Below are 12,409 nucleotides of genomic sequence, written 5' to 3'. Positions count from 1 at the left end.
CAACACACCCTCAAACCCACAGAAACCTTCACCCCCCAGTGCTGCCAGGCTTGCCTGTAGGGCAAGTGCAAGGCCAAGCTGGCCCCAGCCCACCCAACAGCCTTCCCACAGGCTGCATGGGGTGCTTGCCTCGGTCTACACGGATGTCTGCACACTCAGCCTTCCTTTCCTGTATCTTTGGAAAAGTAGGGACCCTCGCTGGGCCCCAGCAGTGGCTGTGCAGTATCTCTGAGCAGTGGGACAGCTGAGTGAGAAATAGGACTGGATGAGGAGCTCGGTCGCGGGCCTGAGCACCGTCACTCCCCAACCTCTGCTGGTGGGAGGGGCCGGGAGAGCAGCCACACATTCAGTTTGGTCACAGGGTTCTGAATCTGACCCTCTCCTGGTTCTAATCTAAATAAATGGCCCAGAGAAGTGCATCTGAAATTTAGGAGACTGGTGAGCCCAGGGCTGCGAGGGAGCAGGGCTCTCGGAGCAGCTGGAATTTGCGTTGTAAATAAGCTGACAAGTGGCAGTGAAATTTATGGCCGTGCTGTATAAAATAGCACACCATCGCACTCCAACAGGAATGGGAGAGCGGAGACCGGCCAGCCGAGGCAGCGGGCAGCCAGGGGACCTTGCTGTGACCGCGTCTGCCCCCGCCCCGGGGAAGCCAGTGGTGTTGAAGATGCAGCACCGGGCGGGGAGAGTGAAATGGCCCCTGGTGGGGCGGTGGCTGTGTCCACTCTGGAACCTAGTGGGGCCGTACCAGCCACCAGAGAGAGATAGGCTTTAGGTAACTGTAAAAACCGGGAAAGGAAAGATAGCAGAGATTTTTGTAACCCTGTGCTGTGTGCTTAGTCGCTCAGTCCTGTCTGATTATCTGCGACCCAATGGACTGTGGCCCGCCAGGCTCCTCTGTCCATGGGGATTCTCCAGGCAAGAATACTGGAGTGGGTTGCCGTGTCCTCCTCCAGGGAATCTTCCCAACCCAGGGATGGAACCCAGGTCTCCCGCATTACAGGTGGATTCTTTACCATCTGAGCCACCAGGGAAGCCTAAGAATACTGGAGTGGGTAGCCTATCCCTTCTCCAGCAGATCTTCCTGACCCAGGAATCGAACGAACCAGGGTCTCCTGCATTGCAGGCAAATTCTTTACCAGCTGAGCTACCAGGGAAGCCCTTTGTAACCCAGGCTTAACAATAAAATGAACAAAGAACAGACACGTATGGGCCACCTGGAGCCCTGATGGGAATGGTAACAGGACCTTGCTGGGCACGTGGACTCAGCACAGTTAGCAGGATGGGGAGCCACAGAGGAAACGATCTGCAGATGGGGGGAGGTGAGCATCCTTAGAGCCGGAGTCCCAGGTCCCGCCAGGAGCCACGGTCAGCCCACGTGCATCCAGAGCACGTGCATCAAGACCCCCGACCCACCTCTGGGCAGTGCCGGAGGGACCCCTGGACAGGCTGCCAGGACAGAGGAAGCAGCCACCCTCCTTCCCACATCTCAACAAGCCCTATGTTCTGGAGCTTGAAAAAACATCATCAACTGCCCCTCATCTCCCAGCCTCACTCAGAGATCTCTAAACTAGGACACCGGCCCAGCCGGGCAGAGGTTTGTCACACTAAGGGGTCGTGCCCACTGTGTGTCACACTAAGGGGTCTGTCTTTCTCTTGCTTGTGGGGGCACCCACCCACCAGCTGGGCCTCCGTGGGCACACACACAGTGCACACATATGGGGTACAGACAGGCAGTGGCGGTTTTCATTGGCGTCACTGGGGTGACTTGGGCTGTGCCAGCACTGGCCTTCTGTGGATGAACTTGCACTTTCTTTCCTCCAACTGAAGCCCCTCCAATTCCCAAAGTGAGGCCAGATGCCCCAGTGATGTCACAAGACAGGCCCACACCCCAAACTCCTCATTGTGGGGCTGCCTTGAGCTAGATACAGTCAGGATTTGCAATGCCAACTTTCAAAGCAATTATTGTTACTTGTGTCGAAACTCACAGATTGAAAGAGCAAAAGAAATCAATGATAATTAAATCCTTCTATAAACATGGACCTGAACCCCCAGGGGCTCTTATATGCAACCCTGTCCAGAAGTTGGTTCTCCTTACAGAAACACACAGGGCTCCTTGTCCGGGAGAGAAGCAGGCCGAGCCCTCCTTTGTTAAGTTGTAAGTCACTTTTGGAGGGTAATAGGGAAGGAGGCTGTGTGCTGGGGGCCAGCTGAGGGCACTGAGCAGATGACTGGTAAGCAATGTAAGCTAACGCTTACCCGGCTGGGACAGGGCCTGGGGGCTATGATGCCTGCAGGAGCCCCTGTAGCTGCCCTGCTACAGGGATGGGTCCAGGACCCTGGACCCATGGGTCACTCCCAGCTGTGTGCCCGGACGACAGGAACCTGACGCTGCCCACTTAAAATGATGCCAGACCCCTTGCTCCCAACGGCCGCTGTCCACCAGACAGCCCAGGATGTCATCCTGGCATTGGGACCAGCATCCCCCAATTTGTCTCAAGGTCTCCCTTCCCTGGGACTCCCGGCCCCACCCCCACCGGGTGGGTTCCCCAAAAGCCAGGATGTTACCCTCAGCTCTTTTCTTGGCCGACAAATGCCCTAGGCACCAACCAGAATGGTCAGCAAGTGTGGCTGTGAGCTTGGACCCTGGCAAGTCAGGGGCGTCTCTGAGCCTGAGGCTCCAAGTCTTTGAAACAGGGAGATGCCCCCACCAGTTGTGAACGTGAAATGTAGAGGCTCTCACAGCCCCCATGCGCTTGCGACCACATTCTGCAGGGAGGGGACTAGGCACCAAGGAGCGAGGTGGGGGCAGACAGTGCTCCTGTCTAGGGTGGTCGGGGCACCTAGGTGAATCCTCAGGATGCCCCCAGCTTGGGTAGGATCCAAGTTTGCACGGGGCTCCTTCTCTGAGACCAGCCCACCCTGCCTTAGGGGCTCACCCTGGTCCCCTGCCCGGGCTGAGGTCAGCAATGGCCAGCGGCTGTGGGGAGGTGGGTGGAGGTGGGCTGGGTGGTGGTGACGCTGAAGCTCCCTCTCCACACAGACCACCCCTGGGCCTGGCTTCACTCTCCAGTTGACACCCCAGTGTCAGGAGGAAGGGCTGCTCCCAGACACGCTCTGGGGTCAGTGGGCGGGAACCTTCCAGAAGCCTGATCTTTACAACATCCCCAGGTGCGTGAGGGCTGAGCGGCCAGGATGGAGTGACCCAGTGTCCTGGAGCAAGGTCAAGCATTGCTTCCACCTGCTGCCCATCCCGTGGCAGGGGAAGGGGAGGTCCGCCAGGAGCCTGCCTCCCGCACCCCGACTGGGCGGGCTCCTACCTGTACGGCTGCTCCCCGGTGTGCGTCCTCAGGTGTCTCGTGAGGTTTGCTGACCGGGGGAAGATCTTGCCACAGTACCTGGGGGCAGGCAGTGGGGGAGGGGTCCATCAGGCAGGCGCTTTGCCATAGAGGCGGGCACCCAGGTGTTTTCTGGTGCTGTTTCTCCCACACCTGGGGGCAGGTGACCCACTGCACACCCTGGATTTCAGTTTCTCCTCGGCCTCAGGGCCCAGCTGAGTGTCACAGAGAGGCTGGACACACACCACTGGGCAGCTGGCGCTGGCCCACACTGGCCCGCTCAGGGCCGTGCCCCTGCCCGAGGCAGTTTCTCAGCCCCCAGCCTAGCCTGGGCCGAGCTGGAAAGCACCGGCTGCACAGGCCTGTGCCGCTGGGGACCGGCCATCTCTCCTTAGTGCTGAGCTTCCCACCACCCCCAGAGCCGGGGTTAAACACGGACCAGCAGCCTTAGCTTCCGGCTTGGAAATTCCAACCTGCTGGCCAAGGCTGCATTTTCTTGTGCTCACTGGAGCACAGCTTGGTGTGGATATTTTCAGGGAATGACCTCAAGGGGACAGTGGTCCACCGGCTACCATGCGGACCCTGGCTGAGACTGAGCTTTTTCCTGGAAGTGCAGGTTCATGGGCCCTTGTGGCGCCTGCGGCCGCCTCACTGGAACTGCCTCAGGGGCTCACCGCATCTCACCTGCACGTGTATCGCTCCTTGCCCTTCCTGAGAATGGGGTCTGAGAGCGTTGGGGGCGGGGACCGGAAGTTGAAGGGGTGGTGTGGGAGGGGCTGCAGGGAGCTGCCAGAGTCCACCTTCATGGCCGCGAAGCTCTCCAGCTTCTCCGTCATGGTCTCAATGGCTGACATCTGTTGGCAGGAGAGTGAGAGAGGCTGTGGGGCTCCACTGCAACCCCAGTCCTGACGCGCCTGGACCCACCCCACACCTGGGTATCCTGGGTGACTGAGCATGGATCATGGACAAGCAGGGTATCATTGGAACCAGCGGTCTCCTTCTTCTTGGCCACTGGGCTGGGTTCTTTCACTTCCTGCAGCCAGCCCTGCTCTCGTCCTTGTTTGGAATCCCGTCACAGTCCAGGGTCCAGTCTGGGGGAGATGCAGCTGACCATCACCTGCCAGCCCCTGGGTGATGCGGGTCACTGACACTTGTGATCACAAAGCACCTTACTTTGAAACCAGCCAGCAAGCCCTGCTGGCTCGATCCCTGGCTAGCACTCCTTATGCCTAATTTGGGATGAAGACAGAATTATACCCTTTTTTGTTCGTTTTTTTGAGTGGTCAAAAAATTTAGTTAGTGTTGGTCGCTCAGTCTTGTCTAACTCTGCAACCTCATGGACCACAGCCTGCCAGACTCCCCTGTCCATGGGATTTTCCAGGCAAGACTACTGGAGTGGGTTGTCATTTCCTTCTCCAGGGGATCTTCCCAACCCAAGGATTGAACCCAGATATCCTACATTACAAGCAGATTCTTGACTGAGCTACCAGAGAAGCCCAAAAAATTAAGATAGCTATCTGAATCTCAAATTAAAAAATGGCTCACAAACCTGAAGCACCACTACCACCTAGTGGCAGCAGACCATAACTACAGGCAAAGTGCTAAAAAGAAATTCAACAGCTTAAGACTACACCCAACCGTGGAATGCCGAAGCCAACGTGACGTGCGACACAAGACGGGGTGACATGGACCGGAGGGGCTGCCTGTCTGCTCGTTGGAGACGCCAAGGGCTTGCCTGGGGAGCAGAAGGGAGCTGCTTTCTCCTGGCCTTGCTCATTTCCATCTGGTGGGCAGGGTTCTGACTAGAATCCTGTGCCTGCCTTGGGGCTGGGGGACAGAAGTAGGCAGGGGGCTGCGCAGGCCTTAGCAGCATTTCTCCTCTCCACCTGAGACTGCCTGCTGCAAGTCAGGCCCTGCGGGAGGCTGGGATGAGACTGAGAAAGGAAGAGTTTTCATTGTGTCTGGAATCCCTCAGGGTTTAGGCTGGGGAACAACTGAATGGTTATGATAAGACACCAGAAAGGGGTTAACAAACAGAAGATGGGGTCCATCCTATGGCTGAGGCCTCCCTTGATGCTGGGCTGCCACCTAGACCCTGGCCAGCTCTGCATAGTTGCAGGATTTGGGCCTATGGGATGGGCATGCTCCCTTGTCAGACGCATGCTGCTTCCAGCTGTGGACGGCCCGCCTATCTCCACTGATGGACAGATGGACACTGCCTGGCCCCTCAGATGCTGTCCAGTCTCTCACTGGCACATCCATGGCCTAGATGATGGGATCTAGGCACACAGACTGCTGCCCATCTGCCAGTGGGTCTCAGTTTTAGCTGCAGCCTTGGGAGGTTCTGGGACTACTGCCCTAGACTCCCCGGGACCCCAGAGGTGGTGAGGAGCAGTGGCCTGACAGGACTGCCTCTCCCTGCTCCACCAGGGGCTGCACACCTGCATGTCGGGCCTCAGAAATGAGAGGCAGCTGACCATAGCATGTTGGTGTCTTTGTGCATTGTGACCCCTGCCCCCCACCCCAAGACTTTACAGTGGCTGGAAGCTGCCCTGTCCCAGTGATGGCCTCACCTCAGACCATTTCATCAGGGGACTTACTAGTCACGTCTCCCACCCCCACCCCCGGAACTGGGCTCAGGGGTAGGCAGCAGGGGTAGCTGGTTGGGGGAGCGGGCAGCAGAGACAATGGGCAGCCAGCCCCCTGCCAGGCCCCTCTTCCTCAGGCCTGGGAGGCTCCGGCCCGCCTGGCCTACTTTGCCTGATCAGATATTCCCGGCCAAGCTCCCCCACAAACACAAACACAGGATGTGCCTGGCTGGCTTGCCTGCTTTTTCCAGCAGGGCCTGAGGAAACCAGGGGAAGTTCTTAACCAAACTCCGAGGCCCCCATGAGACAATGGGAGGCAGTAAGTTTAGCTGTGAACCCAGGCGGGGTGCAGGTTCCACAAACCACGGGTTTGTCCCAGGCGGGAAACGCGGAGGGAGAGAACAATGCCCGGGTCTGGAGTCTGGGTCCAGGCTGGCCCACAACTCAGTCCCGAGTCCTCCGGCTGGGGCAGGGGAGGCCCGTGGGTCTGGGGCCGGGGCCGGGCTCCAAGCGGTGAGAACAGGGGCACAGAAGTGCCTGCAGGCTTGGCGGGGTCTGTGGCTACTCCCCAGACTTGGGGGTTCTTTTTCCCAGACTCCTGATTCTGGTCTTGACAGGTGGCCTCACCACCCTCTGCATCCCCCGGGGAGGGCAGTCTGTCTGTCCACGACCCCCTGGGATCCCCTGAGCTCGATGCCAGTCCCTCTGCTGCTGTCCTGCTCCCTGCCTCTGCCCCCTGTACCGCCCCTCCTCTGCTGACCTTTTCTTTTAAGTGCCCTCATGTCCCTTGTACCAGAGAGGCTGCTGGCGTCCACACCTCCTTGGGTCTCTCCTATTCATTCTCCCTATGGTCCAAATGTTTGGATATGCTCCATCAGAGCTGCAGCCCACCGCTGCAGGGGGACGTTCACTACCCCTCCCAGCCGTGGGTCGAGGGGGGCACCCATGGCCAGTGTCCCTGGCTGCTTCCTAGGGCGCCCCCACCAAGGACCACCCTCCTGCCTCACCTGTCTGGCCCTGTCTCATCTTCCCCAGCCTCACAGGGATGGGTGGGTGTGCAGAGATGGGAAACAGAGACCTGCCTGGGGCTTGTGGCTGGGCCTGGATGGACCTCACGCTCCCACTGGCCTTACCTGGGGGTGGAAGAGCAACGGGGATGGCCTCAGGTACTTTTCCTTAAGGGCTCCCACCGGGTCGGTCACCTTCCGCTTCTCCACCCTGCTGGACAGCAACACAGAGGGTTACGGACCCCACTGAGCGGCCCAGCACTGGGCGGGGAGGGGCCGTGGTCCCTGCCCCTCCTGCCACCTGTGCCCCATCAGTCACAAGGTGGGGGCCTCACCTCGAGCCCAACTTCCACGGGCCCTGTGACCACATCTCACCTGATGTCGTAGGACGGTCTGTGACCCGGCTGTGCACTTGCCTGTATGAGCACATGCTCCCCACACCACACCCAGGTCTGGACCCCTTCGAGTCTCCCCAGTGTCCCCCCAACCACCCAGCTGCCAGCACCCATGCATGTGATGAACGCCTGATGCCGGAGCTAGGACTCTTCCCTAAGGGTCCCGTGTGTGGCAGCCTCTGCCCACTGACCCGTTTGGCCAGCGAGGGCTCAGCCCTGTTGGGGTCCCTGGGCTCCCCAACAGCGGAACATGGGGCACACAGGGGCTGCCGCCTACACTCAACTTCCCTGTTCTGCCGAGCCCTTGGCACAGGTGCTCTGTCCAACTGGGTGGGTGTGTGAGCTACCAGGGTCCATCCGGGCAGGGCTGTGTGAGTGATCAGCAGGTTTCTGTCCTGGGGAGGTCTCAGGGCCTCCCCACAGCAGCCAGGCAGTGTCTACCTAAAACCTCAAGACCGCTGCTGGAGACAACAATTCCAGAATGTTCCCCAAATGCCAGTACAACTGCCAATCACAGCAAGTGGAAGAGGAGGCTGTCCCTCCTCCCCTGACCTCCTCCTCTCACCATTTCCAAACGATGCCCGCCTCAGTGCCCCCCATGGGAGTCCAGATTTACACAAGGTGACTTGGGGAGTCCTACCACCTCCCTGCAGGCAGACACAGCTGCAGGGACCGCCGCCTTGTCTGTAAAGGGCCACACTCCGACTCCTGTAGGGCTCAGCTCTGCCCCTAGGTGACCTCAGGGCCTTAGCAGAGGCCCCGTTCAAAGCTGGGCTGGGTCGGTCTTTTAATAAGGCCCCCGGGGTGGGTGGTGTGGGCGAAGAGGAAGGGGTCTCACAGTGGGTGAGGGGGTATTGAAGATCGTCTTCTGCCTTCTCCTGCCCTCTGTGACTCATGCAGCCCAGCAGGCTGGCTCCGAGAAGCCCCTTCCAGCTGACCCCTGACCCCCAGAAGACATGCACCCTGCCAAGGTACATGGCTTTTGTCATCACAGTGTCCCTGGCCCTGTCACAGAGCCAGCAGCACGTGGAGGTGAGAAGGGCTGGAGGGTCGGGGGGGAGTCAGCCTGGCGGTGTTGGGGTTCCTCCAACCCGGGGAAAGGAGGGTTATGGGTATGTGTCCATGGTCACACCCGGGGGGGCCTGTGGGGACACTGGGGAGTTTGGCTGGAGTCACCCCAGGACCATCCAGGAGCTTGGAGGACCTTGTCCCCTAGCCCTTGGCCAGTGTTTACACAGGCAGTGACTGTCACCCACGCCTTCACTTGGAGGTAACCTTCTCGACACCACAAGTGATCATCTTGACTGGGCTCGGGGCAGTGGGGAGAGGTTACCCCATATCTCGGGCATTTTTCTAGTGTCTGTGTGTGAAGTTGGGGACCAGGCAGCCCCTCCATCAGCAGCTGTACCCTAAATCCAGAGGGCAAGAGCCTGGTACAAGCCAGGTCTCAGAGAAGTTCAGGCAGGAGGGGAGGGTCCGGGGGCCCTGCGACCAATTCCTGCTTCCAGGCCTGACTGGCTGCCCCGCCAACTTCCAGAAAAAGGCCCAAAGCCCTGAACCAGGCCTGCAGTGGGGAGGGGAGGGGCAGAGGAGGGCTGGGGGCTGGGAGGGGAGCTGGGACAGGGTGGACGAGGAGGCCGAAGGGAAACAATTAACCCAGAGCCTCTTGAAGGCCTGCTGGCTCCAACTCGGGAGGCTTGACCAGGAGCCTTGCTCGCTAGGTCTCCTGTCCCACCCCTTCCTCTCTGTGAGGGCTGCTTGCCCTGGTGGGGTCTCCTCCCTCGAACCCCAGCTATATCCTGTCCCCCATACTGAGTCCCACGGATTCAACTGAAATTGGCAGGTGCCCCCTGGGCCTTTGACGGGCATATTCACCCCAGAAAGCCTGTGAGCCGCTGTCAGTGGTGACCGGCCTCTGGTCACTTTCTCACACCATCTGTGGATGGTGTGTTCTTAAAGAAACACCCAAGGGACCATTTTTCAGGTTTCCTGTGATGACAGCGCCAAGACCTGGCAGGAAATGGAACCAGCTGCAGACACAGGCCAGCCAGGGCCGTGGGTGAGCGCGGCTGGGGGGACTTGGGTGGGTGCGGAAGGCAGAGCAGGAGGCTGGTCCGTGCTCCCTCCTCCCCGTCGCTGGCAGCCCTGCCACCACTCTTCCCGCTGCACCTTGGCAGGGGTGACCTCACCTGCACGCCCATCCCAGGCCCTGCCTGGGCCCTGTGCTTCACACGAGCCCTCAAAGTGGCCATGCGCTCCCTGAATTCCCACGTAGACACACTCACCTGTGTGCACATGGGCCCCTCCCACACAGAGCCATGGGCCTGTAATAGTGGCTGAAGCACCACAAGTGCCCCTCCCAGCCCCGCCCAGGGACACAGCTCCCTCCTGAGGGCTCAGCCCTCCCAGCACCCTGGGACACGTGCAATGGGGGCCAAAACCCCCTGATCAAAGCCTACTCAGAAACTGGGGAGGGGGAATCAGTTGGCCCCTCACCAGAAGGTCTATCAGAGGGCTGGAACGCTGATGTTTTGCCAACCTTCCAGAGCTTTCATCTTTCTCCCTCCTCCTCCTCCCTCTGGGGAGAAGTGGCTCCTCCTCTGATCGCCCCTAGGCCAACAGGAACCCCAGCTGTGGCTCCAGAGAGGGGTGGGGCCCATGTAGGGGCCACAGGGCAGTCACAGGGAAGCAGAAATGCTTGAGCAGACCTAACAGCCAGGCGTGTCATGGGAGGCAGAGTAGGTTCAGAGAGGGAGGCTGGAGACATCAGCAGGTGGGCCTCTGGGGTGGAGTCTGAGGGCAGGCTGGGGTTGGGGTTCAAGGGAGGGCAGCGGCTCTCCCAGTGGCATCTGCGAAAGGGAGCCAAGTGTGCCCAGAAGACCCTGCCAGGCACCCACCCTAGGAAAGTGCTGAGCCGGGCCTGGACTTCAAAGCAGCACAGACCCCTCCCTGCCCAGAGCTGAAGCACCTCCTGAAGCTGCAAAGACAGAGGGACGAAGCTTGGGGGAGCAGGGGAGGTGGTCCCCAGGGAGAGCACGTGAGGGCGGGGCATGTGAATACCTGTAGATGGGGTCCATGAAGAAGGGCGATGGCTTGGCATAGTGCAGGGGTGGCTGCTGGGGCAGCTGCGCTGGGCACGCCTTGGGCAGCCCCTCGCTGGGCCCCAGCCTGCGCTCGCCGTACACGTGGTTCTTGCGGGGCTCCCGCGCCCCTCCGTTCTGGCTGGCCCGCGCGCGGCTGCCAATGCTCAGGTCCAGCGGCTGCTCCTCGCCAGACGCCGGGGCTGGGGGCACCTTGGGCGCCGGCAGGATGGGCTTGGCCTCTTTGGGTTTGGTGGTGAGGTCAAAGGGGGACTCGGCACTGGGGCCGCTGGCCTTGAGGGCGTCCCGGGGCGACTTTGGCTCGGCCTTGACCAGCAGGTTGTGGGTGAGGGCACGGTCCGTGAAGGGGTACAGGGAGTGGGGGAGGTGGGGCAGGAACTGGAAGGGGAACACGGAGTGGTAGGGCAGCGCGCCCAGCTTCTTCTCCGGCACGCCCATGAAGCCGGGCCCGAAGTACTTCTCGGCGATGGACGCGATGGCCTTGATGGAGTCGCCTGCCGCGCCCGCGGCTGTCAGCAGCTGCTCCTGGGGCGGTGGGAAGAAGTGCTGCGAGTAGAAGACGGGAACCTCGCCCACAGTGTTCGGGGCGCCCGGGGGCACCGTGCTGCCCCCGAACTCGGGCTTGCCCTCGGCCGCCTTGCCCTTGTCCTTGGCCTTGTCGCGGTCACTATCCACGTCGCTGTCTAGGTCGGAGCCTGTGCCCGTGGTCGTGTCCAGGTCGGTCCCGGTCGTGGTGTTGATGTCCTCGAAGTCGCTGCCGTCTGACAGGTCGCTGCCCCGGGGCTTGAGTTTGGTGGCATACGCCTCCTCCAGGTGGCCCTCCAGCTTCTCCTCGGGCCCCGCGGCCGCTGCGGTGCCCTGGCTACTGTTGCCGACAGCGGAGACGAGGGGCAGGGCCGGGTTCCCCAGGGGGCTGGGGAGCTTGGCGTCCTGCGTGTGGTTCAGGGGGCTCTTGAGCAGCGGCGTGGGAGGTAGCAGAGGTGGCCGGGGATACAGGGATGGAGGGAAGATGCCCGGGAAGCCGGGCGTGAGCGTGGGGAAGCTGGGGGGTGCCGTGGAGAAGGGCAGGCTCCCAGGGTGCGGCCTGGAGGGGAAGTACTCGCCAAAGCCCAGGCCGGCGTGGTTGAGACCGGGGGGAGGCTTGGCCTTGTCCATCAAGGGGCTGGGGGTCAGGGGCAGGCCGGGCGCGAAGATGCCTCCCGGCGGGTAATGGTTCTTGCCCTCGCAGAAGCGTCGGTGCTTGTTGAGGGACGAGGTAGTGCTGAACATCTGCCCGCAGTCCTTGCACTTGATCTGTGTGCGGCAGTCCGCGTGCATGCGCTTGTGGCGGCACAGGTTGGAGAACTGCGTGTACGACTTGTGGCAGACCTCACCTGGGGGCAGCAGGGCAGAGACAGCGGTGTGAGGGGAGGCGACGGGGACCCGCACTGCCTGGGGCTGGGGCACTGGGGGTCTGGCTGAGTGCCTGGAGTGGCGTGCGCCTGGATGTGTGTGCGTGTGTGTGAGTGCACGTGTGCACGTGTGTGTGCACATGTGCGTCACTGGGTATGACTACCTGCATGTGTGCTCAGGTGTATGCATGCATGTAGGTATGCCCACAGGTCTATGGGCACGTGCGCTTGTGTACATAAGTGTGTCATGCATGAGTGTGTATGTTCACAAACATTCGTTGCACTATAACTGTGTCATCACATGTACTTGCACACACATGTGTACATATACATATCTATGCACATGCACCCTTCCCTGGGATTGGTCTCTAGTGACCAAAATGGGTTGGCGACCATGTTCCTGTTCCTCCCCTGGGGTCCCTGGGTGGCCTGGGTAGATCTCTACCCACTTCGGCCTTCACTGGAGAATGGGCCTTGCTGCTCTGTGTTCTCCTGACCCCATGAGTTTGTCAGGTGGGACCGAGGTCTTCAAAGTTGCTCCCAGAGATGGGCAAAGACACGGCATACCATCTTGTGTGCAGCTGCACCT

At 60.5% G+C, this 12,409-nt stretch overlaps 1 protein-coding gene across 3 annotated transcripts in view; it reads right to left on the bottom strand.

Moving 5' to 3' along the window:
* Positions 1-12,409, bottom strand: part of PRDM16 (PR/SET domain 16) — a 340,177-nt gene that overhangs the window by 18,594 nt on the left and 309,174 nt on the right. For 2 of the 3 annotated variants that reach the window (XM_070385088.1, XM_070385091.1), the window contains exons 9-12: positions 10,389-11,802; positions 7,060-7,147; positions 4,023-4,192; positions 3,321-3,398 (exon numbers count right to left, since the gene is read on the bottom strand). In XM_070385088.1, the coding sequence (XP_070241189.1) occupies positions 3,321-3,398; positions 4,023-4,192; positions 7,060-7,147; positions 10,389-11,802 (1,750 nt within the window). The remainder of the gene's footprint in view (positions 1-3,320; positions 3,399-4,022; positions 4,193-7,059; positions 7,148-10,388; positions 11,803-12,409) is intronic. The other variant, XM_070385089.1, reaches the window with a different exon arrangement.

The sequence above is a fragment of the Bos mutus genome, chromosome 16 (assembly GCF_027580195.1).
Source record: "Bos mutus isolate GX-2022 chromosome 16, NWIPB_WYAK_1.1, whole genome shotgun sequence".
NCBI classification, from domain to species: domain Eukaryota; kingdom Metazoa; phylum Chordata; class Mammalia; order Artiodactyla; family Bovidae; genus Bos; species Bos mutus.
The sequence above is the reverse complement of the archived record's forward strand: the minus strand, read 5'-3'. Positions and strand labels throughout refer to the sequence as shown.